The sequence below is a fragment of the Mus caroli genome, chromosome 5 (genome assembly GCF_900094665.2).
Source record: "Mus caroli chromosome 5, CAROLI_EIJ_v1.1, whole genome shotgun sequence".
Taxonomy (NCBI): Eukaryota; Metazoa; Chordata; class Mammalia; order Rodentia; family Muridae; genus Mus; species Mus caroli.
The window spans coordinates 61,008,265-61,035,325 of NC_034574.1; the positions used below are offsets into that span (position 1 = coordinate 61,008,265).

At 42.7% G+C, this 27,061-nt stretch overlaps 1 protein-coding gene across 4 annotated transcripts in view; it reads right to left on the reverse strand.

Moving 5' to 3' along the window:
- Window positions 1-27,061, reverse strand: part of Atp8a1 (ATPase phospholipid transporting 8A1) — a 226,127-nt gene that overhangs the window by 86,353 nt on the left and 112,713 nt on the right. For all 4 annotated transcript variants that reach the window (XM_029478096.1, XM_021162268.2, XM_021162270.2 and 1 more), the window contains 4 exons: window positions 20,922-21,006; window positions 19,078-19,217; window positions 3,165-3,303; window positions 263-327 (listed from right to left, as the gene is read on the reverse strand). In XM_029478096.1, the coding sequence (XP_029333956.1) occupies window positions 263-327; window positions 3,165-3,303; window positions 19,078-19,217; window positions 20,922-21,006 (429 nt within the window). The remainder of the gene's footprint in view (window positions 1-262; window positions 328-3,164; window positions 3,304-19,077; window positions 19,218-20,921; window positions 21,007-27,061) is intronic.

The following is a 27,061-nucleotide window of genomic DNA, read 5'->3' on the forward strand; positions in this document are numbered from 1 at the left end:
GAGTTACAGTCCATTGGCAACTGTGAAGCAACTTTTCTGTCCCACAACATTAAGGACATCACCTGCCAATTTCTTTTAGCTACCACAGCGGCAAAGCCTGAGTCAGTTTACATTGATGCTGTTCAAAGCTCGACACATTGTTAAAGCAGAACAACTACAACAACGTCTAAAAAGGTATCTTTTAACCTCCCGCATCTGAAGTGTTTCCACAGATCTCTGATGGAAACAGGAAAAGGAGGTTTTGGAGGAGAACGTTACTTACGTCAAGAGAGCCTTCGTTTATCACGATCATTCCCATGTTCCTCTTCAGGAGTCTACAGGAGTGTCCTGGGGACACACAACCAGGATTAGTTTTTTGTTTTCTGGAAAGAAACGAATCGGGTAAGGCAATGACATGAACGAACACCTAGAGAGGATTTGACTGAGAGGGAAAGGTTTCAGTTGTTTTCCAGACTAATAGGAAGTTTCAAATGAAATGTTCTTGCCGGCCATTAGGATGGGTGGGCGGTAAGGTCAACATCTGAAGCTGTCTGGATAAACAACATGGAACAATTGTGTTTAGCATCTCCATGTCCAGAAAGCTGCTAAACTTGTGGGCAATATTCTTCTAGAGTAATGGCTGGGCCAGTGGATTTGCAGAGAAGGGCTCGGGATGGTGGGTGCCGTTCTTGGAGCCACTCGCCCCCACCATCTATCTCCCTGTCTTGGAGAATCACAGCATCACTCTCTTGCCTTCTTTCTCTTTCTTTGCTGCATTCTCTCCATGACAAAGCCACTCCTGTGTTAAATCCAGGTCTGTCTATTTTATGTTGGCTTCGTACAGTTGATACAGCTGACGAACACAGACTACCCTGGTGAACTCATCTCACAGTAACAGAGATTACAATGGCGGCGTTTACGCTCAGTGCCTCTGTAATCTTAGGGTCTTGCTCAGCCATCCTCAGGGAAGCCTCCTCCCATAGCAGCTGGAAACAAATCCAGAGACCCACAGCCGGGCATCTCTGCAGAAAATGAGAGATTTCAGAACACTCAGCCCTAAATGGGATAGCTCCACCAAATCCATGCCCTTAGGGCTCAGCAAACAGAGGAAGAGCAGGCAGAGAGAGTGGAGAGCCAGAGGAGATGGAAGACACCAAAGAATCAAAGCCCTCTAGATCAACAGGATCTACTTGCTTATGAATTCAGAGACTGAGGCAGCACGACCAAAGCCTGCACAGGTCTACACCACATGAGGTAGGTAGGTCCTAGCGCTGAAAGAAGGTGGGGGACACGTTCTCATTCCTAACCCAGAAGCTAGCTCCAATTGGAAACCACTTGCAAAGGGAAATTTAGATTTCTCCCAGGGAGTCTCACTGGGGAAACAAACTACTCCTAAGGACAGGCTGCATGCCCAGCAGTGAAGCCAACAGAAAAGGCGCCCAATAGCATCTTCAGAGCCTCCTTGTGCCATAATGTCATGTCAGAGCCTTAAAATTTTACATTATTGTTTTATTTATGCATTTCCCTCTCTTTTTATCCTACAGCTCCTTTGGATGTATATTACAGTTACCTAGTTTAGTGTTTTTATAGACTTTCTGAGTGTGTGAATGAGTGGCTTTTGGTCTCTGTTTCTTATACCTCTTCTTGGGCTCTTTTTCCTTTTCCTTGGCTATTCTGATGTGTTAGTGTTTGTTTTATCTTATATTTTATTACTATCCCTTAGAAGCCTGTTTGTTTTCTAGTGAGAGACAGAGAAGGGGTGGACCCAGATGGGAGGGGAGATGGAGAGAAACTGGGAGGAATAGAGAGGAAACTGCAATCAGTTTCTAGACTTTCGAAAACAACTGCAGAACCGTTACATATACATATGCCTGCCACTTATGAATGGAATGTTCAAGCAGCAAGACACATCGTTTGAGAGTATACGTGGGGTTGCAGGAGCCAGGATGGCTGTATATAAAACCACTGCAACTTTAAAGGGAGCATTGGGGCCACAAGTAAACAACTCAGTGAGCTTAATAACCTTACAACACATTTACAGTCTGCAAATATCAGATCTTAAAATAAATGGTTGTGGATGGGAGAGGTCGCCTCCTCGCACATCCTCTCTGGTCCCAAGTACAGCAGCGATCTTGTGTTCCAGAAGAATTCACACTGGCGTACAGGTGTGGCAAGCAAGGTGTTGGGTTTATTTCGGCAGGTGAGAAAGCAGAAGCGGAGAGAAAATTCCTTCCCCAAATGGGTGGCTCAGTGGAGTGGCAGAGGTGAAGAAATACCACTAGCCCCTAGATGTACAGACCTCTTGGTCTTTACCCCCTCTTGCCATCTAAGTTCTCAGTGCTGTAATAGGCACCATAACCAAAAAACTTGGCGAGAAAAGTTCTTTTGGTTCTACATCATAGCCTATCATCTAAGAAAGCCAGGGCAGAAACTCGAGGCTGGACCTGAAGTGGCAGCTGTGGAGGAATGCTGCTTGCAGGCTTTCTCAGTCTGCTTTCTTATGTCATTGAGGATCGACCACAGGCCCCAATGATAGACAGCACCTCCAGGAGGCTAGACAACCCCCCCCCATCAATCATTCATCAAGAAAATGCCCCCACAGACTTGTCTACGGGCAGTCGGAGGCAATGGACGCATTTTCTCAAGGATCCTCTGCCTGGATAACTCTAGCTTATGTCAGGATGACAGGAAACTAGCCAGAACACCACTCTTGGGGCAGTCCGGGATAATCTCCTTTCTAGAATAGGAAGGTGTTTTCTTAAAAGTTTTTCTTTTCCACAATTCAGTCTATTAGAATTAAGATATAATATTATGTATTATTTAAATGCATTTACTAAAGATTATGTACTAATCATTAAATATAAGACTATGTATAAAGGTTGAGATGTTCACTAGGGGAAAGGTCAATGATGTCATTTCCTGCTGCAGGTTGGAGGGTGGGGCTTCCTGTGAGGGGTTCAGAGCCCACAGAGACTGGCATTGTGGTTTTTCGTATAGCTCTGCCCCACCTATTGAATCTGTTCAGATTAACTGTCTCATGCTAGAACGAAAACTCTTGTCTCCAGCATCCACAGCTTCACGTTTCTGTTTGCTTGTCTTTTAAACACATCTTATAATTCATCTTATTGCAACATATCAGCCTGTTGGAAGGTATCAGGGTTCAAAATCTGAGTGGAGTGAATTACCAATATTAATGGCAGTTTCTTGCTTGTCCCCAGTAAGGATCCATATTTTGATGTCAGCCTTCATTAGCGTTTCTATGGTTTCAGGCACTTGGTCCTGCAATTTATCCTCAATGGCTGTAGCTCCAAGTAGCTGAAGATTCTGGAAAAAAAAAGGTTGAAAATTTGAGGGGGGGGGGAATAACTTTACTGGGTAAGAACAAAAGCTGAACTATGGTTTTTTTTTGTTTGTTTTGTTTTGTTTTGAGACAGGGTTTCTCTGTATAGTCCTGGCTGTCCTGGAACTCACTTTGTAGACTAGGCTGGCCTCAAACTCAGAAATCCATCTGCCTCTGAAATATGTTTTTTTTTTTTGTTGTTTTGTTTTTGTTTTTTGTTTTTAAAGAATCAGAGACAAAGGTAATTCATAGACTTGGGCATAAATTCCAAGCATTCTGCTGTTTTCTTTAAGGATCCTCAACTTTAATCCAGTCATTCTGGCTGAGAATGAGACTCCCTGAAGCAGTTTTACATTAATTCTTTCCAAAGTAAGGGTCTAATTCATAAAAACAAAAACCAAAAAAAACCTACAACAACAAAACAAATTTGAATCTGTCTGTCTGTCTGTCTCTCTCTCTCTCTCTCTCTCTCTCTCACACACACACACACACACACACACACAAATGGGCATTAAAAGGTCAGCTAAAAAGAAGTAGGTGGCTACTAGAAATAAATCAGGGAGAAGAAACTTGGACCCATTTAAAAAGGATTACATTTCACTTTGCTGTAGTGTCAGGAAATACACACTCAACAGAACTAAAAGTGATGCGGAGGGAAGAATAAGCCGAGTGATAGCACAAGTCTGCAAGAAAACACACTCGGAGTGTTTTCTACCCGGTTCAAGATTTGTGTGCTGGAAGGTGAGGGCAGCACAGGGTTCCAGTGTGTAAGGATTAGAGAAGCTGCAGTTTAGTTCCGGAACACCCCGATACAGCAAAAGAGCCTAGTGCAGAAAGTCACGTGACCTTTTTTTTTTCCTTGGGGACTATATGTTACGCTTATACTACACATTAGCCCACATAGTGTATAATGCCATCATGTATGAAGAAACAATGTGGGCATTTTATTTAAAAAAAATAACTTATTGCTCACAAATGCCCAGGGTCACCAGAGCCTTCAGGAATCAGGATGTTTTTGCCCATGAGCATCTTGCCTTGATGCTGATGGCTGCTGACACCTTGGCAGAGGCTTGCTAATTAAAATAAGACAATGGAATCTGCCCTTGGTTGGTCATTCCTTCCGAGACCTGTTTTCTCTGCAGTCTGCAATGCTGTTTGACAGTCTTTGATTCGGAGCAGAACTTTTCCGAAGTTGGACTTACTCATCTCAAACCCTGCCCCTGCCTTACCAACCAAGTTTCTGGAACATTCTAAATCCCCTGTTATCATTCCAACAATTTTCATAGTGTCCTCCTCAGTAATAGATCCCACTCTGCAAGAAAGCAGAGTCTTTTTTTTTTCTTTTCTTTTCTTTCCCTTGACTACTAAAGTCTTTACGTGCGACTACTGAAGTTCATTTACAGCCCCTGTATCTTTCGCTATGCCTGCCACATATGCAGTTATCCCTTCCTGGAAGTCTGGAATCCCAGAGAGTCATCTGTGAGGGCTGGACTTAACCTTTTCCATGGTCCCTTAAGGTATTGTTATTTTTTACATCATTTTGTGAAGCACAGTGGAATTGTGGATGGAGAATCGGTTCCAAAGGCTTTTCTATTCCCCCAGATCCATCAGAGGATCACTATCCACTGTACTGATAGCCTTTATGAAAGGTTTGTCCTAAGTAATAAGACTTAGAAGGTGAGTTTGCTCATTGATTTGTGGGCTGCCCAGTGAACGTCGGGCTGGCAGGCACGGGGACATTAATCTTCTTGTGTTTTTAAGTCTGTTAAGATCGTTGGGTGACCAGGTGCATTGCCAATGAGCAGTAAGATTTTGAAAGAATTTTTTTCCCAAGCTGTTATGTGTCAGTAATAAACACCAAATGTTCAGCATGCCATATTCTATACAGATATGTCACACGGGCTTTGTTGTTACACAGACAGATTACAGGGAGAGTAGATTTACTATAGTATAACCCTTAAAGGCCCCAAGACTTTCAGGATGGCAAATGAGCACCTGTTTACCTTAGGCACCAGCTGTATCTGTCCCAATGTGTCCCTTTGAAGTCAGGCAGTGATTTTTTTTCTCCTCTCTAACTATGAATATTTTGGGTGGCTTTTTCTTTTCTTTTCTTTTTTTTTTTTAATTAGAAGCTTGTTTGAATTCACTGAAAATCTGTTTGCAAATATAGACATCACCATCAACTATTCAGCTAGACTTTCTGGATAGCTCCTGCATCTTCTGCATCCAGTGCTTGCTGGTTGACCTTGAACGGCCATGTATGGAGGCAGACTCTTCAATTAAAGCACTAGGCAAGCTGTTGGCTTTGAACTCTTCTCTGTGGCCCCTCTCACAGAATTGAAGAGGTTAAAAGCTTGCTTGGGGGTGGGGGGCTGCAAATTCCACCACTGAACGGCTGATGCCAAGAGCTTTCTTTGAATTAGATTTTGGCTTATGGGAATGTTTTAGCAGGTCTGATCTCCTAACAAACCACTAAGACGTTCTGCACATCAGTGTCGGGATAGTGTTTTGCTTTCGTATCATTCGTGTGTTCATTGGAACAGGACTTGAACTTCCTTTAAGAATGATAGGCACGACTTGGCTATTTGGTGAAAAGAGAGAAGCTTTTAGCCTTTCTTGGCTTTTGACATGCCTTCCTTGCTTAGCTTAATAATCTCCAGCTTTGGATTTAAAATGAGGGACACTCAGCCCTTCCTGTTGCTTAAATACTTGGAAGTGACAGTAGAGTGAATCTACTTTTAATACTGTAGCTCAGAGAGCGAGTCCCACGGAGTGGGAGGGAGATGAAGGAATGGCAAGCTGACGGAGCCACAAGAACACACACATTTATTAAGCTTATGGTGTTTCAAAACAATTACAACAGCAAAGGTTACTGAACACAGATTACCATAACAAATGCAATAATCAAGACAAGTCTGATTACTATGCAATAGTCAAGACAAACATCTCAAGAATTACCAAGGCTGAGACATGAAGCAAGCACATGCTACATGTGTATGTAGTTTATGCCTGTATCAGCTGGGGGTACATCTAGCTGCAGTAGAAAACTCTTCACAGTGACACAGGGGAAGGTTTGGTTTTTCTCACCTAAGTCGGCTCGAGGTAGGTAGTGACTGGAAACTCAACCACATCTCCACATTCAACTCTACATTCCATCTAATAATTCCGAGAGGTTGTCCCTAGGCACAACTAAAATGGTATTCTGAAATGGAGAGCAAGGAGTCAATACCAAGTATATCTGTTTCTCATTTGGGAGGCAGAGCACAAGCCTCAACATATTTCCAAACAAGGCCAGTTGGACAGGCTAGGTTACAGGGCTGTCCCTAATTATGTATTTAGCTTGCCTAGCCTCCATGTAGAAGATGGGTGGGAATGAGTGCTAAATTAGCCCTCCAACAGCCTCTTCTACAAGTGATGGAGGGCCAAGTATATGAAAGGTACTTGTAGAGTAGGTCTATACATACAGCCCCACCTTCTCCCTTATCCCTTGTCTAGCGACACCTGATTCGTATAATGAAGTCAAATTCAAACGTTACTGCTTCTTTTAGCTTTCGGCGCAGAATTCTGCTAACTTTTTTTTTTTTTAATTAACATGTTTTCACTTACCATACAGATTGAGCCCTTACAATAGAAAAAAACTGAAGTCTGAAGTGGTACAAAATCTGTATGTGTTCAAGTACCAACATTATGTCACAAGTGGGAAAACCTCAGGTGACAGGTGTTGGTCAAAATGTAGGTGCAACAAGATGTGGATAATTACAACACAAAACCACCTTCAGTCATGTGAGTGAGGGGTATATGAAAAAAAAATGAATTCTGGGTTTAGATTTGGGACTCATTCCCAAAGAATCTCACAATGTAGACAAGTCCCAAATCTGGGAAGCAAAACAAAACAGCAAACAAAACTCTGAGACACTTGGGGTCTGAGCATGTCAGGCAAGGGACACTCAACCTGTGTTAAGATCAGGCATTTGAGTGTGGGACTCTGCAAGGTTTGTTGAACTGTGGGGTCGTGCTATTTATTTTTGCATCCCAGTAGCATTGGAAATGAGTCCTTAAGTGACAGACAAGACAAAATCCAAAACCAAATGTTCCAAAATATTTCTACCATTGAGACCATGTTTTTCTCCATGTGTTCCGAGTCCCCTGCATAGTTGTCAGACACACCTGATGCACAGCACTTAGAGTGACACGGAGACAGAAAGGCACATCTCCTTTTCAAAGAAGATACTCTTGTATTATCTTGAATAGGTAGCAGATTTGAAATCTATCATAACCTGATGAATAATTATCACCAAGCTCAAGGAGAAGAGGCAGAGAGGTTTAATGTCCACGATACAGCCGTCCTGTTGCTGTATTCTAACACGCACACAGTGACCCCATCCACCCTTGTATCTACTTTAGGGTATTTGCAGTTACATCATTTTGGCTCATTTTCCCTCGAGAATATATTCAAGATGAAGTTGTGCTCACATCTTAAATATCCTATGGGAGGTTTGATTCTAAGGGAGGCCATTTTAACATCAATGGAGATTGCTTGGAAAGAAACCATTGCAACTGTCTAAACTAAAAAAGATTATCTTTTGTAATATGTTTCACAAAACATTGGGGTAACTAGATAATTAGTGTGAGTCAAGACACAAACACAGTCATGTGCGTTATATGAACACATATATTTGTGTAGTTCCCAGCTCTCCTCTAGGGAGGAAAATGAGCTCAGAAAATATATAGGAGCACATTACCACACACAAAGCTATAAAAATGAAATGACTTCACTGGAGAGATCACTGTTGAAATCATATTTAAAAGAAGGAAAGAGTTTGGTTTTATCCTGGCAAAGGGAGACATTTTCAAGGCAAGCAAGAATAATTTAAAGAATCAAGTCAGTCAGGTATGCCACAAAGGCGGTGAGCAGGATAGAGTGGCATGTGTAGCTAGGTGACTATTCTTTTCTTTCTTTCTTTTTTTAATTAGATATTTTATTTGTTCACATTTCAAATGTTATCCCCTTTCCTGGTTCCCCCTCTGCAAACTCCTTATCCCATCTCCCCTCCCCCTGCTTCTATGAGGGTGCTTCCCCATCCACCCACCCACTCCCACCTCACTGCCCTAGCATTCCTCTACACTGGGGCATCAAGCCTTCACAGGACCAAGGGCCTCCCCTCCCAGTGATGCCAGACAAGGCCTCTTCAGCTCCTTCAGTCCTTCCCCTAACTCCTCCATTGGGGTTCCTGTGCTCAGTCTCATGGTTGGCTGCGAGCATCCCGATCTGTATCAGTCAGGACCTGGCAGAGCCTCTCAGGAGTCAGCTGTATCAGATTCCTGTCAGCAAGCACTTCTTGGCATCCTCAATAGTGTCTGGGTTTGGTGTCTGCTGGTGGGATGGATCTCCAGGTGGGGTAGTCTCTGGATGGCCTTTCCTTCAGTCTCTGTTCTACTCTTTGTCTCTGTAGTTCCGTTAGACAGGAGTAATTGTGGGCTAAAATTTTGGAGATGGGTGGGTGGCCCATCCTTTAACTGGCAGGGAGCATGCCTAATCTCTGGCTATGGTCTCCCAGGTTCACTCTCCCCTTTGTGGGGTGTTTCAGCTAACATCATCCCTGTGGGGTCCTGGGAGGCCCTTGCTATTCTGGCATCTGGGACTTTCTGGTTGCTGCCCCCCAGCTCACCATCCCCCATTGCTACACAGTGGGTGGCTATTCTTACAGGAGTTTTTACATGGATGGCAAACAGTTGTGAGCATCCAGCAAAACTTCAGCTGTCCTAATTGGGTATGAATAAAGAAGCATTGCACCCCAAAGGCTGTTCATTTCCTTTTATCCCAAGAGCCCCTGGAGAATGGCAGTCAGTTGTCACCACCATCACAGGAAGCTCAGCCGGCTCCTGTCCTTTGCGTCTGGTATCTTTTATAGTGAGATTAGGATCCTGAATGATAGGCTGCTTTGCTTTTGGAAATTAATATTTTAGCTACACAGCTGTCATTAGGATAAAAATGATGTGAACTTTGCACGCTTTTCCTGATCACTGCTCCAGAGTGTTCAGGCGGTAATCAATTTCGTCTCAAATATGTATTACCTTACACAGATGGCCATTAGTGGCCACTGTGGGAATTACATATTCAAAATGTGTTGAAACACCAGGAAATTCCCATGGTAATATGGAATGAAAAAAAAATCCTAAATGCTTATTTTACTCTCAAAAATGTCACCATGCCTAAAGTTATAAAGGTTTCGGGCTGATGACTCTGACATACTATGCATTTAGTTATCAAAGAAAAATTGTGAAATAGTATTTACTTACCTACAAAAGCCCTTAATAATCTTATTTTTTCTTTGATGTCTCTAAAGTATGCAGTCTTTTTTTTTTAAAGAAGGGGGAGATAAATGTAAAATTTCTACCCCAGTGAACATAAAAACTTTCATATAGAATATTTAAGAACTTCAAGTATATGCCAGTACCACATATTAAGATGGATAGAGAAACTGTGTTTTTCCTGTCAATGCATATAGACTTTACTAAGTAACAGGCCTTCAAAGTGACCTATATTTTCATATTAGCAAGTAGGTCATCAGTATTTGGACTGTTATGTTTTAAATGGGGGAAATAGAATAGTCTAGTCACACTTCTGAGTGTAACACGGTCTGTTCGGCAGCAGTTTCTCTAAAGATAAAGATACAATACTGATATGCAGAATTTTACCCCTGGAGTAAATATGCACATAACCCAGCAAGACACAGTAACCCTGAGAAGGCTATGTCTAGGACAGTGAGGTGTTACTAACACCTAATATTTCCTAAGGAGAAGAAGGTTCTAGACACCAGGAGGTCGGATACACTATCTAGAGTCAAAGAGAGGAAGGAACAGCTGACTCTGACTGTAGGAGCAGAGCAGCAACCCGTGCCAGAGGAACCAGGTGGGAAAGAGTCTGATGATGCAAACACTGGGTCTTTGAACATTTGCCTCTGACACAGCCTTTACAGTACTTTCCTCATAGAATGAGTTTCAGCCCCAGTGCTGAGCCACCCTGACAGGGCTACCCGATTCCCTCTTTCCACACACAGGTCCCACTTTCATATTTAGAGATTAGGTGCTTTACACAGGTACACTTGTTCGTTCGTTCATTCGTTCGTTCATTCATAAATATCAAGCAAGAGATCAAAGCAAGAATTGGAGATACCACTGTGAGCTCTTTCCATCATGAAATTTAGAACTTATCAAGCAAGCCAGTCATGGTGGCTCATGCCTGTAATCTTGGCACTCAGGACACCCAGGTAGGAGGACCACAGTGAATTGGAAACTAGGTGGGGCTAATGTCATGAGTTTGAGAGTGATAGCCTATCACTGAGAGAAAAGGAAAAAAGTATGGTTAGAAACTTGCCTCTTAAACTCTGCCTGGCTTTGCCTTCAGTGGGGGTAATTCACCTCAGCAGGCATTAGAATCCTTAGGGGTTCAGCGACACTTTATGGGGCTCCACACACAGAACTAATTTCTCCTTTGACCAGAGCTCACTGGAAGCCTGGGACTGTGCAGTTCCCTATAGTGTTGCTGGTCTGAGGACCTTACTCTAAGAACTGTTGGTCTGGAGCCGCATGTTAACCTGCTTTTCTCTAAATAATAATAATAATAATAATAATAATAATAATAATAGTTCAGGCTTAGAGGGTCACAATTCCCTGAAGGAAGTGAATTCTACCATTATAACAAAAAAAGAGCTAAAGACAGTATGTAAACAGACGGAGGTAGCTATGCTCCAGTAAAGAAAGCTAGAGGGTGAATGTGGCCACTAGGCTGGCACGAGCAGACCTGAGACTGCAGAATGCCTGTAGTTGCTCCATCCCTGCACTTGCCTCCTTCTTGATAGAATACTCTAGCCTTGTTTAATATCTACCTTCTCCTTGGTCTGGCTTCCAGTCTTCCGTTCCCAGGTCTTCCCTGCCCTCCCCACGCCCCTGTAAATCCTACACTTCAGGAAAAACTTCTTAACTCTAGAGTTATCATCAGAGTAACACTGCTTCACATTGTAAGAAGCCAATGTTTGGGGGCTGAGGAGACGCCCCGTTGATAAAGTGCTTGCTGAGCTAGCATGAGGATCTGAGCTGGATTTCCATGATCCACCTAACATGGGAAATAGCCAGAGGCCGCCTGACTGTCACCACGTGGTGTGGGTGGTGGGTACCACCATAGTGGCACAGATGCCAGTTAAGATACCACTGTTCTTCAGTCTTGAACTTTAGTGATCCTGGGACCGGCTGTGCCTGGGACTCTCAGTTCTATACCACAGTTGGTTCTCAAAGCCAGCCAGGCTCTTCTGTGGTCTGCACTATGCAGGCCCTGGCCTCTGGCTCTTCTGTGGTCTGCACTGTGCAGGCCTCTGGGCCTTCTTTTCTCAGCATCCTTCAGCACATCACATTGTGGTTTCACTTATAAAAGAGCTCCTACCGCTTCCCTTTTAGTTAAAGCTGGGCTAGGGCGTTAAAACTAAGGACATTAATTCACAGGAATGCTTGCTGGATGCTTCTGGGGAGATCATGCAACTGGGTCATTCTTCTAAGGCCAAGAAAAAGGCTTTGACTTGATGTTTTCTTCTGAACCACAGAAATCCCATTTGAACTCATAAACCCAAGGTCTTGGCAAGTGAGGCCAGAACTTCACACACCCAGTTGAAAAAGATTCAGGCTCTGAGAAGTGATTTGGGTGTGGCTTGAAAAAAACAGCACATCTATCTATTCTATCTGAGTCAGACGCCAGCCATGCCCAGAGTGGAAAGTCCACCAAGGAGAGCTGGTAAGAAAGGAGCACTCTCGCCAGAAAAGGGGAGCACGTGATCAGAAATGGCAGGAAATCACAGGTACTCTAAGATCACAAGTTGAAGGGAAATCATGAAAATTGTTATGTCCATTTTAAAGGCACATACTACAAAAAGTATGGGCTGCCTCGCTTACTAAATGGAGAAGTCCCAAGTGAGCCCACTCTTATCCCAAATGCTGGTCTAATGATTATACAACTGCACACTTTATTATGCTTCATTTTTTTTGTTTCCAATATTTTTATATATTGTTTTCTTTTTCAACTGACCTGGCAGCCTCACATACAGGCTCTCATCATGAGACTGGAATTAAGACAGAACTTTGTTTTCAATCCCTGTTCTGCCAGCTGACAACATGGATATATCCCATAGCGAGTAACTTAAGCTACCTGGGAATCATACTTTCACAACAGCAAGAAGAGAGTAAAATTACTGATTTGATAGTGTTCTTCTGGGGATGAAATTAGATAGAGCATCCCAAACTTTTTGTGTAGTATAGGAGGAAAAAAAAATCTTGAGTAGTTTTTAACCAATATGACTGTGGGTGGTTTGGATAGTATGCCCCCACCCCCATAGATTCATGAGTTTGAATGCTTGGCCATAGGGAGTGGCACTATTAGGAGGTGTGGCTTCATTGGAGGAGGTGTGGCCTCTAGAAAAGTGTAGGTGGGCTTTGAGGTCTCCTATGCTCAGGCTCCACCCAGTATGGACTCTAGTCTCCTCCTGGCTGTCTTTGGATCAAGATGTAGAACTTTTGGGTCCTCCAGCACCATGTCTGTCTGCATGAGTCCATGCTTCCCACAATGATGATAATGGATGGACTAAAGCTTTGAAACTGTAAGCTAGCAAATGGTTTCTTTTATAAGAGTTGCCTTGGTCATGGAGTTTCTTCACAGCAATAAATCCTTCACTAAGACAATGACACATCTCCCAATGACATACTTGTTCAGAATATTAAAACTGATCTGCATTGTGAAAGTACAAAAAAGATGAGATGAACAATCGATCAGAAGGCCCACCATTTTTCTGACCATCCTAACGGACCATCTCGTACATTTACTTTAGAGATCCCTGAACTAAATACTCAGGGTATCTGGGAGTTGAGGTTAGTGGTACTGTTGCCTGACTCCAATGTGTGAAGCCTGGAGTTTGATTCCTGACACTGAGAAAAAAAAACCCAAACAAACCAATCAGTGGAAGAGTAGAAGATATGAAGCTTCGTCACTGTGCAGAAAGGGGCGGGGCTAACTTGCAGATGAGCTGACAAGCTGCAGATGTTCTCAAGCAAAGAGTAAACCAGGAAACTACCAGGATTCTCAACCGCACAGTCCCCAGTACACCATGGAAACCTTCACCCAGCCTTTAGTACAAACGAGAAGTGGCATTTGCAGCTACTAAGAATAGATGTGGTAGTTTTATCTGAGGAGGCATTCCACTGTGATCCCGAAGTCTTCGTGAACCTGGCAGCCATTGGCATTCAAGAAAAGTCCTGTTTTCTATTAAGTTCAGAATTCCTCTAGGAAACTCTTAAGTGGCTTCTTGCCACATGCCACAAGGGGCACAAGGCTGTTGGACTCAGTCACATGGATGTCACGGTTGGTCTGCATTGCACTACATGGAGGCAATCTATAAACATCCTCAAAATATCAACTAGATGTTGAGGGAAAATAAGGGAGATAAAGGAGAAAATAAAAAAGATTATGACTTCAATATACTATCTTAATACCTTGTCTCAGTGTCTAGGGCTCTATCCCTGGTTAGAGTTACACTTTGTGTGTGCATGTGTGTCAGTGTGTTGTTCCTTTCCAATCACTAAAAGGAAAGCAGAGGTTTTTGCTTGGCCCCCATTACTATGCTTTAGAGCCCGTTATACATCAGAGTTCCACATATTTGTTTTTGATTTTTTTTCAAGCATCTTCTCCTCCTTTTATATATAAGTAACACGAGAAGAGCACTTAAAAAAGTGAATGTGCCTAAATTTCTAAAGAATGAATGACATAAAAATTACCTCCTCGTTTTCTAACACACTCCTAAATTGATCCTTAGTGGTGCCATTTTGAATACCCAAGTCAGCACACACAAAACTCGAGCTAGGGGGGCAGACTCTCATTAGGAAAACACCTACAAGGCTCTAGTTTCTGAATAATTCATTTATTCGTCAAATATTTACTAAGTGATTAACACAGGCCAGACAGTCAAATACCGGGGACAGAGTGAGGAATGTGATGAACACAGTCACCGCTCGCAGGAAGCCTCAGTCTAGCAGGCGATTTACGTTAATCACAAAATGCAGAGCGGGAGAGATGATACCAAAGTTACAGCGTTCTGACTTCACTCCTCTGCTCATAAAGGACCTTCTGGCCCATAATCTGTTTTTGGAAAAGAAATGTCAACAGATGGAAAAAAAATGCTCATTTTGAAAAACATATTTCCCAACTGAAAACTTGAAACAAAAGATAAAACTTCTGTCACCAGGGAAATACTGTGCCTCTCCATGCTCAGTCTGTATATATGCTGCATCTTGCATGGCTTTCTCCAACTCTTGAGTACACGACCTGCTTTTGCACAGCAGGCGTCTGCATTTAGCAGCAATGTGAAAGACGTAATTTTTTCCTATTGAAGCAAATGAATATAAATATTAAAAAAAAATACCCTATAGCTACTATGAAAACACACAAATTTCGACCGATGATTTAACTTAATTATGTGAAGGTTAAACCAGAGGCCCGTGTTCTGTTAATTTCAAAGGAATATAGCGGCATCATATGAGGATGAGGCAGAAGTAATTTACATGTCTTACAAATGGTAGAATAAAATTAAAAAGGCAGATTACAGTAAGCAGGCGAGAAACTTCATAGAGACAACCACTGGAACTTCCAAACCTCCTGATTATCATTACTTATAATCCTTTCTGAGCACATATAATTAAATGGATCAAAAACTTAAGTTTGTTTTTAAAAATAGTCTGGTTTTTTTTTTTTTTTTTTTTTGGTTTTTCAAAGCAAAGAGCACACCTGAAGTGGCTTCTTCCTAAGGTGAAGTGTTGAGTCTGAATATAGTGCCTGTCCTCCCAAGGAAGGAGGCGAAGGGCAACAAAACAGGGCAAGTTTGTCGTCTGCAAAATGAGACAACTGTAAATTCTCTCAGGTGGTGACAAAGAGAAGAGGAGGTGCTGCGGACCACAAAGTGGGTCAAGACAGCGGGGAGGACCTGTCAGGGCGTCAGCCCCTCCGTGTCTTAATCCTCTCTACTTTCTAACGGCTGAGAAACTTGGCCTTTCCCAGTAGTAAACGTCACCGTTCATCTTATACTCAGTAACAAAGCACTAGTAATCTACTTTAGAAACAACTCACGGCATGAGAAGTTTTTATCATTCTGAAGAGTCTATGACAGGAATGCAAACACTAGCACCCAAACCCCATAAACGCTAAATCCCAAATCTTCTCTAATGATAACTGTCCACAGAGAGGACAGTATCTGGGACATTTTTAAGCCTCCCACATTCTATTCTCTGTGGCATGGCCCTGGACAGTAAAGCCAGTGAATTCGAAGACATGGATGTCTTGGAAGAAAAGGAGCAGTGCCACAGTAAAGGATGAATGGCAGTATTCTCTTGGATGTGGCCTTTTTGGATCAATCTATCATCCATCTATCCGTTCATCCATCCACCCACCCTTTGAGAAAGGGTCTCACTATGTGGCACCAGCTAGCCTGGAACTATCTATGTAGAGTAGGTTGGCTCCAAACAGCCGCCCCCTTTCTTCTGCCTCCTGAGTGCTGGGATTAGAGGCGTGTGTCACCACGCCTGGCCACATAGTTTCAAGCTTATGTAGGAGTTATAACTCCCAAAGGAAGAGGGGGTTTAACTCAAATTTAAAAACCAAGTCTCTGGTTTGGACAAATAGTGGAGGGATATGAGAGTTTATAACCACAAGTTTAATTATACTATAAAAATTTCACTTACTCTGTCATATATTAAAAATATTGTTTTTTAGCAGAAGCTCTCCAAATCTCTCCACTTTTAGAATGTTTTCGATGTAATGTGATTACTGTGTCTACGGCATCATGTATCACTCATTCGAATATACTCAGCAGCATCTTGCATGACAGTGATGCTCTGATCCTTTTAAAAAGCACAGTCCTAAAACATCCACACACAGATGTAACATAATACAGTTTTCATATTGCACTCAGTGGTGCCCAGAGTCCTGGGAGGTTCCTCACGGACCACCATGAGGCACGGTGGAGGCAGAGGAGGAGTTGATGGGGCTCCTCTCTACCCTTCACGCTAACCGGAGCAGCTTAGCTTTCATCAATCGCGAATATGATTTACCAATGTTTTGTTTGGGAAATGGACTCTGCTCTAAAAAGCAAAAGCAAAAGCGAAAACCACTCTCAGGGTTTAGAAATGAAACGTCTTCCACATCCAGTCCAATAGTACTTGTCTACATGCGAATGGATTCCAAAGTCATAAAGAGCAGATTGCACAGTCAGTGTATCTCAGACAAAGATGAACTCGGAGGCCGTGACAGCTAAATTTACAGCCAGGTGAAACACCTCTGGAACTGGTGGTCTCTTTGGTGCCTCGCTGGGCTGTTTGCAAGGGTAGTAACCACATCTTCTGAATGCCAACTCGGCTGATTTTAACAGAGGGGAACCTCAGACCAACAGCAGAGCCATCCCGCTCAGACACACTCACACACACACACACACACACACACACACACACACGCACACGCACACGCACACACACACGCACACACAAAGCCCTGCAATCCTCAAAGGACTCTGCCTAGTCCCACAAATACTACTGCTCGCTAACTGGCAAAATAATTTTTTTTGCAGAGCTATTTCAAAGCTTCCTTCAGACCTTCTTCCAAGTTCCTCACTTAGGGAATCTGGGCAGACCACAGTGGTCTCTAAAAAGGCCTATGTTTTAGGAGTAGGAACACATACAAAATGCTGTTCTTACTTGGAACAGGCAGGCTGAGGAAGGGACTCTGTCTCCCTACAGTTCTACATTACAGATTTCACAACATGAGGGTTACCACGAATGTTAAAAATCAGTTAGCTCTAAATTCCTCTTTTCATTCCTATAAGAGACAGTCTTTAGGAGGTTTCTATTTACTATTTAAGGGGGGTGGGGGAGAGAGAGGCAAGCTCCCCGGGAAACTTAAATTTTAATGTAACTCATGATCGCCATCTGCTGGATAATGGTTGAATGTGTATCCCAGTTAAAAGTTTTTAATCATAGATGTGTATCATCTATGTGCATCATTAAATAATATGTAAGTATAAAGGACATGTAATATCCTGTAAGTTACATAAGAAACAAGCTACCATCCCTAAACTTATTACAGTATTTTATGGAGACAGGAGCATACTTTGAGTTAAATGTAGCATTTACATGTGTCTGAGAAACACCACCTGCTGCTGGATAAGATGTTCCCTAGTGATCCATGAAGGGGAGGGTGTGGGGAGGGTGTGGGGAGGGTGTGGGGAGGGTGTGGGGAGGGTGTGAGTGAAGGGGAATTAGTGCTCAGAGTTCTTAGTCCCATTTGCCTTCCAACATGGGAAGTACCTAAGTTTCCTAACAGAGAGGAGAAAAATGCCAGCTTTTCCACCTGCCGGCAAGATCCAGAGAGCTGCATCTCAGGCTCCCTGCACCTCAGAGGCTCCCTGCACCTCAGAGGCTCCTTTTATCCCATGCTGCACGGGAGGGAATCCGGTAACTGGGCAGAGACTGACTGGCAAGTTTAAGCTACAGTGAAGGCCCTTAGATACATCAGAGCACAGAGGTCTGATAATCCTTTTTTGAGCTCTGTGACCTTGGTCTAGTGTCTTAGCCTCTCTGTTACCCGGGTATCCTCATTTGTAAATACGGGTAATTAGTTCCTCGAAAGGACTAAACATGTCAATAGACGAAAGTGCCACTGTACCGCTAGGCACACAGTAAGGACTACACCAAGTGTTGGTTGTCGTTAATTAAGGAGACAAGAATTCTCGCTACAGATGCAGCTTCAGTCACAGGAACCACTGTCAGCCCGAATAGGCTATTTTTGTTTAACTGTAAAACGAAGGCATTTGACAGAGATCATAAAGGAACACAGTAAGTAGCTACAGCCCAAGTGAGTGCAGGAGAAAGGACCAGGCCGCTGACTGTTCTACTACAGTTTATTACAAATCCACAAAGCTATATCATTTCATATTACATAAACATAGTAATTACACATAACAGACACATCATCTCTGTGTCTGCATAGGTATGTGCCCGTGTGAGCACACTTGCCTTTGTGCAGATGTCCCCATGTGCTTACGTAAGTGGCCGCCTTTGTGTGTCCCTGACCCAAGTCTTCAGTGATGCAGAAGCAATGGGATACACTGGCGGGGAGACTGCTTGTATTCAGAACCAACTCATGATGCAAAACAGCGAAGATCTACATACAGTAACAGCTAGTCCTTGGGCCCTTTCAGAAAGATATTAGACCATATTAAGATGTATTAATTTATTGATCTTGAGACTCGATCATAAGGTTTGTCATCAAATAGATGAATGCAGGTAGATAGGAAAGGTGAAAGTGGGCTCCTTGGGTTGGCAGCTTCTTAATCACAGAAAGCACTGTGCGAAGAACTCGAAGACATGGGAGCCAGTAAGGGAAGAGGAGAGACCTGGGAGCCCTATAACATACCCGAGCCAGCATCCATGTAGAGAACTTCAACCTTAGGCATCTCCCATCCTGAAGGCATTAAACTGTTAAGTAAACTGGTAAAGACCTTTCTCTATAGGTCTGCCTTCTGTCTTTCCTGGTCCATGACACAAAATGAACTCAGCAAGCCCCTAGACAACTACCCCTTTACATATACTGGCTTTGCACTTTACTGGTCCCCAAGCAAAGAATGGACATTTGCGGACACACCCTCGCTGTCTGACGGTGACAATGTCCCACGCACCTTTTCAATTAGTTCGTAGCTCTCCTCCAGCTTCAGCAGCCTGTTCTGTACCGACGTGGATGCGCGGTGGTAGACGGCCCGCCACTCCTCGAAGTCGCTCTCAGAAATCTCAGCCACAGCAAAACACAAAGTCCTCAGCCCTGTAAAAGGCAGCGCACCCAGTAGAATTCGTCGCTAGCCTGATGCTCCCATTATTTAACAAGACCCAATTTTGTGTAGTCTCACTGAGTTTTAAACAATTTACTGATGTGTCCATTTAGCTGTGACAAAACCTCAGTATCCAATGTCTAGAATGCTCTCCCAGCTTTTGAATTTTGTACCTTCCTCATGATTCCCAGTCCCTTGAACCCTTCATCTACATGAAGGGTAACTTTCCTAAAAGCTTCATCTTAGCAAGCTGTCCGAGTTTGAAATCTCCCAGCTGTTCCCCATGATGGAAGTCCCAAACCTGGAGTGTGGCTCACGCCCTGCAACCATTTCACCGTACTCCTGGGCCACCCAGTTCCTGTGACAGATGTGGGTTCCCTGCACAGGCTATCCATTTTACCTCCCTTTCCCCAGCACCCCTTCACTGGCTGCAAGACAGCTCTACCTCCTGAGAAGGGGGCAGAGAAGAGCAGAGCTACTGACGACTGGATCACTCCCCTGAACCTAATCTGAGGCACTGCATTACGGCACGGGTTTCTTTCCATTTGGAAACTGGTTGGAAGCTTACTTGCAATGGAGCAGAAATATCCTTCAGCCTGAGGTCAGAAGGAATGGGACAGAGATTGGGGGAGGGCAGGGAGGGTTGCCAATTGAAATGGAGGAACTAGAACCTATGTAATACTGTTAACCAGAGTGGAGTTGTCCAGACTTTTAAGACCACCTCCCCAAACATGCAAGGCCTGTATGTTGGGCAGCACAAACCTGGCATATGGGGCCAGGGGCTTGTAGACTTCTGAACTCTTGCATTCTTGGAAACTTGGAGAAAATCATGACCTTATATTCAGAAGCATCTATCTATCTATCTATCTATCTATCTATCTATCTATCTATCTATCTATCTATCTATCTATCTATCTCTTTAGAAAATATTCCTATCCTTTCAAGCCTTGATTATGGGGAAACAACGACATGGGCAGGGTCATGTAACAGGAGTGAAAATGGAGACGTGATTAGAATACTGCAATCAAGTGCTGTGGTAAGATTCTTTTTTTAAGATTCTATACATTCTGCATTAACGGGCTGAGAAGTTTAATGACTTCCACTCCCACTCACCAGATCAGCTCCCTAGATCCTGTATTGCTTGCCTCGTACACCATCATGTATTTCAGGAGGCCAGCTACAGGGATGATGTTATTTACCACAGACTCCAAGGCCTTAGGTAGACACTGGCATGTGGTGGGGCTTAATTAATAATAGTAATAAAGGTTAAGTTATAATAGCATAACTTTTTATGTAATCATATGATTACATATGTAATGAATATTACATATGAAATGTAGCCATTTCTTTCTTGTTATACAGATCACAAAAGCTCAGGGTTTTTTTGTTTTTTGTTTTTTTAATTTCCCTTAGCAAATTCCATGAGATGCAAGGTAAAGCATTTAGGTGATATCCATTCTAAAAAGTGGCACAGATTTAAAGGCCTGACTCCTTCAAATGGGGACAAGGTCTCTTGTCTCTCAGCATTTTAAATTTTTGTTTTGTTTTTTAAGAAAAACTGTGTGAATGTCTAAGCATAGGAATATCTAAATTATCACCAATAACCAATGGAGTAAAACTGCCAATAGCCCTGCAAATATCAAAGGCCTATGATTTCTCTGTGTTTCAATCCTGTTCTGTTTCCATATCGTGCTCACCTTCCGTAGCAAACTGTTCCAAGTGTTTTAGGGTGATTTCTTTGTACTTTGAGGTCTCTGCAAGTCGTTCATAAATTACTGTGTCCTGGAAAGTAAGCAGAAGGTTTGGTGGATTAATTAAGCATCCCGAATTTAATAAGATCGAGATCAGCCACATTACTGGTTGCTGTGCAAACATCTCCCAGTGTTTCCTTTAAAGCACAGAATATTTTTGTCTATGAGTAACAAGGACTCGCCAAAGACAGGAAGGAAGACGGCTGGCCCTGTGGGTTTTGCATCCATGGAATCAATCAACCACAGACAGAAAATGCATCTTGGCCTGGACGGTTGGGTCTGCAGAGACTATCACAGTTTTTCTTGTGATACTTCCACCACCAGCAGTATGGGAGTACTTTTCACATGTTTATATTTCAGTAAGAATTCCAAGTCATCTAGAATTGGCTGGAAAAAAACAGAGAAGGAACTGGGCCTGGTGGCCAACATTTATAGTGGAGGTGGGAGGATGTCTGTGTAATGTACAGACAGAGCACTTAGGGGAGAATGGTCTAGAACTCAGGGAATGTTTGGGAAACGCCGACCTGACAAAGAGTCTGTCCTATGCAGATCTGCCTTGAGCTAGAGTCTCAGTGGCTACAGGATGTGCATAAAATTTACCCAGCTTTAGATGCTTCCAGGGACAAGAGCACCTTTGGAGGTCTGTGCTATCAGATGGATGAACATGAGACATCCGTGGACCACCAAATGTCCTGAGATGTCCCGTGGGGACGGAACGAGGACCGGCAATTAATCCCTGAGCTGCCTCAAACCGCTAATGATTCTGACACTGTCTCTAGCTTTAAGACTTGGTTGACTCCATTTGTAAAATAATATTCCTGGATTGAAAACAATATTGCTTCTTTGATATTTCCGCACAGTGTGTTTTGATCCTATCCCCCACGCCCCCATCCCGACCTATGTTAAAGTCCCTTTGGCTTTAGTTTCATGGGCTGTTTCTCTTTCTCTGCTCCTTCCTCCTTTACAAATCGCCTATTGTTCCTTTTCGTTATTCGCTGGCTTTGGTTTTAACGTCTCAAAGAACTTCAGTATGCAGCCTTCATGACTTTTTATGAGACCAGGAAAAAATAAATCATTTACCTGCAATTACTCTCTCAGTGGTAGTACCCACTGTGGGGTTTCTAGTCTTGGGGCTGAGATTTGGAAGCTGACTCGTGGAGTATGATTTAGAGCCCTTGAGAGAAACACAACCAAGTGACCTCAGAGCAGATGGAATATCCCAAGGCCCAATTATGAATTTCTTTTCATTTTTCAGTGGTGGGATAGGAAGGAAAACAGAGAAGGAATGACAGTTTGCAATCATGGCTCCTCCCTGGGAGGGAAAGGAGTAACTTTGGAGTTCTCTCTCTCTCTCTTTCTTTTTTTTTCATGTTCATGAAAATTTCCCCGAGGTTAACAGAGGCCATTTTCAGAGGAAGAAAAATCTTTCAAACCTTGAAAAACAGAAGTGGTGGTAAGGAGGAGGGAGGTTAGGTTCTGCAGTAAATCTAAACATACTGGTGCTTAAGAGGGTCAATTAATTGTCTACATTCTTTGTGGTGTTGAGGAGGCGAAGGGAGGCAATGTGGCCTTCTGTAGTAAAATGTGTGTTTTCAAATGACAGTCACAAGTGGTTGGCCATGCTTGTCTGTGGAAAAAAAAATACTTAAGAGATATGTTTGGGGACACAAAGCCCTCCTTTATTTAGAGGGCTACATCAAGAGTCTGCCACATTTTCAGGAATGAAAAATAATTCCTTCGTAGATACTAGAAGAGGGACCTGCCATCAAGTCGGACTCTGAATTTATGGACAGAGTCTGGTTATCTTGTATCCTGGCCTTCAGGAAGGAAAGGCGGACCACCACAGTGACTGGATATTCTTGGGGATAGCATGGTAAAGCCAGATGCTTGTTACTGTGGACGAGACCAGGGCTTTGAGGAAAGTGAAACCCGTGGTTAATCATTTATTTTTGGTGAACCTTTTTGTTTTCCTCTTGCTTTTTATTTTCCCCTCTTTTTTTCTTCTTTCCTTTTTTTTATTGGATATTTTATTTTTTATATTTTTATTTCATTATTTTTAGTTTTTTGGAGACAGGGTTTCATGTAGTTCAGGCAGGCTTTAATTTATTATGTAGCTGAGGAAAATCTTGAGCTCCGATTCTCCTGTTTCTATCCCCCAAGCACTGAGATTCTAGGCATGAGGTACCACCTCTGGCTCTTACTGTGTTTTTGACTAAAATTTAAATTCAGATCTAGATTTAAGAATGTATTTTTATACATGTGTATGTGCACAGGTATGCACACATTTGCATGTGGAGGCTACTGGTCAATCTCCAGTGCCATTCTTTAGAAGATTCCATCTTACTTTTGTGAGACAGAGTCTCTCACCAGGTTGTGGGGCTTGCCTGTTGGCTATACCAACTATTTAGCAAGCCTCAAAGATCCTCTTGTCTCCACCTCTCCTATGATTACAAGCTCATGCTATTTAGTTGTTCCTTTTACATGGGCTCTGAGGATTAAACTTTAGGCCCTCAGGCTTGCAGGGCAAACTTTTTACCTATTGAGATATTTCCCCAGCCTCACCTAAAATATATTTTTTAAAAAGACTATTTGCATTTAGTTCTTTGTGTAGGGTTGAGGTCTAAGGAATGCTGGTGGTGGAAGAAATAGTCTTCCTGAGGGAAGAACACACCAAAAGGCCAGCTCTAAAAACATTCTGTAGTGGTTTTGAATAAGAATGGACCCCATAGGCTCCTATATTTGAATGCTTAGTCACCAGGGAGTAGAACTGTTTGAAAGGATTAGAAGGATTAGGGGGTGTGGCCTTGCTGGAGAAAGTGTGTCACTGGGAATGAGTTTATAGAGGTTTCAAAAGTCCACAATAGGCTTGCTCTCTCTTTCTGCCTAAGGATCAGAGTGTAGCTCCTAGTTGCTGTTCTAGTGCCTGCCTACATGTTTGCCATCACCAAGGAGCATGCAACCTCTGCCACTGTAAGCCAGCCCCCTGACTAAATGCTTTCTGAGAGGTGCTTTAGTCATGGTGTCTTTTCACAGCAATAGAACAGTGACTAAGTCCATTCAAGTAACATGCTCCCTACCCAGGAGCATGACACCTCTGCCACTGTAAGCAAGCCCCCAACTAAATGCTTTCTAAGAGTTGCCTTGGTCATGGTGTCTCTTCACAGCATACTGTAGTCATTTAAGATTCCTGTAGGATCAAGTGTGTCCATCAAGTTTCTCAAGTCTTTCCTGGTTTAGAGTAAAATTCATGAATGAACTAAAGTTTTATTTGAGTAAATGGTATTTTTAATAATTGGCTATTATTGTAGATATAAACTGTATATGCTCCTATTTTTAAATTTAAAAATTAGCAAAACAAGGTTAACTTTCTTATAGAAACTCTTAAGTCACTATGTCTTTATACTGTATTTTACATGGGACTTTTCAGTACTGCTTTCTAGTTTACTAACTTTATTTTCCCCTCAACTGTGTCTAGAATTTACTCCATTAAAAATTAACAATTGCTTAAGATTTTGAATTCATCTTGAATGTGTAGTAGATACCCTCTCCGATTTCTTTTTGAATGAAAATGGTTCGAACTTCTTTATTTGCCATGCTGAGCTTCCAAACATCCGGAGGTAGAGCGCTTTACCCAGATGGTCTAATCTGGAGCGGAAACCATGCCTCCCTGGTTATGGTGTTCACTGGCTCCTCTGGTGTGAGATTCCCACATATACCTCAAGCTCTGGAGTTTCCTGAATGCATGCCAGCCTCATGGTTTTCCAGCCAGAGCAGGGGTTGGCATGAGCTTTCCTCAGCCTCTCTGCATGATTAGAAAGCTCAGCACTTTAGTCTTAGCCTCAGAGTAGAGAAGCTGGCTTGCACCTGAGTTCTCAAATTAGACTTCAGGCCAGCTCAGTGGGAGAGAAATTATGCCTGGTATTAGAAACCTGGCCAACTCTCTGGCACTAGTGGTGCTATGGATCCTAGAGGAGAACCCACTACCATTCCTAACTACATTGTAAAACTCGGCCTTATAGGAACAGCTCTTGCCTCACATTAGAGAAGCGTCCCTTTGTAGCAAACAGACCCCATGACATTAAACTACAACTGGTCATAATGCGGAAATCAACAGATCATGGGGAGTCCAGTCCTAGTAGATCCATTTACAACATAATACCTGAAACTACAGCTCAGGGAATATCATAGAAGAGGTGGGTAAAACGACTGTAGGATCCAGAGAACCAAGAAGTCTGTTGTGAGATTGTGTCTCCTAGAAATGGCAGGGAAGCTAAACATGGAAGGGTGAACTCTCATGGGGTCCCACCCATAGACAAAGAACAACATGCAACCAAGGATTCTGGGGTGGCTGTGTGAATGTATCGCTCCTACAAATGGCTCCTCTGGTGCTGCCTGGTTGCTAGGAACCAAACTCACGCTCTCTGGAAGAGGAGCAAGTATGCTTAAACAGTTGAGTCGTTTTTCCAGATAAATTCACTCCAATTTCTTTTCCTGGGAAATCCAGGCTTCTGCACCTGATAGCCCCTATGTAGCTCCCAGCTCTCTATCTTGATAAGTTGGTGTTAGTCCACTCAGCAAGCCAAGTAGAAATCCCCAAATGATCCCCGATAATCCTTTCCCTCAGCACCTGCAAACATCAATTACCAAGTCCTAAATCTTCCTCCCTGATCTTCCCTGTGCCTGTCTCCATCCATCCCCAGCCGCTCCTGCCTGACAGAGTTGATAAGGCTCAACTGGAACCTCTGCCTGCCTCTGTTTGCAGCCCTCAAATCATCTTCCCCAATACTGTGGAAGAAATACATGCTCTTGAGCACAGGGATGGACACAAACCCAACCTAACCCATCACCCAAAGCCAAGTCACACAAACCCTTCTGCCTGGTCCATGTTCAGCTATTCTGCATCAAACTACAAACCACAGTTCTCAGACATTCCTTGCTGTTTTCATGTTTAAGCCTTTTTTACTACTTAGCCCTATTTCAGAGAAGGAAACAATACATCACGGAAGCTAATATGTGCAAACAATTTCTGTGAATAAAAATAAAAATCCAATGCCTTTTTAAAAAATAAGTTTCTGATGCTTTAATTCTTCCAATAAAAGTTTAGCAGTAGAATGTTCAAACTTTTTTTAAGAAGGAAGGGTGTGATTTGGGTGTGGTAAATCAGACAGATGCTAACGATGGAAGCAGGAGCCTGGAAGATCTGTGCCACGTGACTTAGCACCACAACCTAATCACCTTTTTATGTTCTTCCCTGACTAGACTTAAGCTTTTGAGATGGCTTAGGTCTTATATTCACAACTCTAAAGATCCAGCTCAAAGCCTGGTGATCAAACATTCCAGATGAATACTTGTTAGATGTCCTCATCAATGGGATCACAAAACCCAAAGACACTGTACAACCAAATTCAGGAGACATCATGAAATAATTCTACCAAAGTGCTGTAAGAACCTGTGGCATTCAAAAACTGTGTTGCAAGGCTTTAAAACCAAGGAATTTAACTTTCTCAGGAATTTAAACAAAAGGGTTGGCTTTCTTAAGTTTAGTTTTCCAGTTTCCATGGGACAGAGCACAGTTATTGGGTTCATTTAAAATTGTGTCATTCCAAGCTGGAATGTGCAAAGGGCTTAGTAGGCAAAGGGCACCTCAGGAGGAAAATCCTGAGTGATCTTAGCAAAAAGAATGGCCCCAGTTGGTGGGCTTCTCATTTTTCCATAAGTGTAAACATGTTTTAAATAGGAAAATTCAGTTGGAATACACAATACTATCTCTGCCAATATAATCGACTCACGTTCTGAAGCCAACCAACAATCAGGAACCCTGTAATATTTAAAGCAAGACAAACAAGCCATACCAAATGAGAAATTACAGCAATAATTGTGAGCCAACCCTCTCTCCATTTCTACGGTCTGTAGGCAAGTAGATTAAAATTGGAGTGTATCATTATATCCTAATACAATTTAAAAATATTTTCTGTATTTAGTCATCTGCTAACATAGCTAATATAACACAAACCTCAAATATCATGTATTAAAAATTGAATTACAAAAGTACCCCATGCCAGACTTTTTCAATGCATCAGATTTAC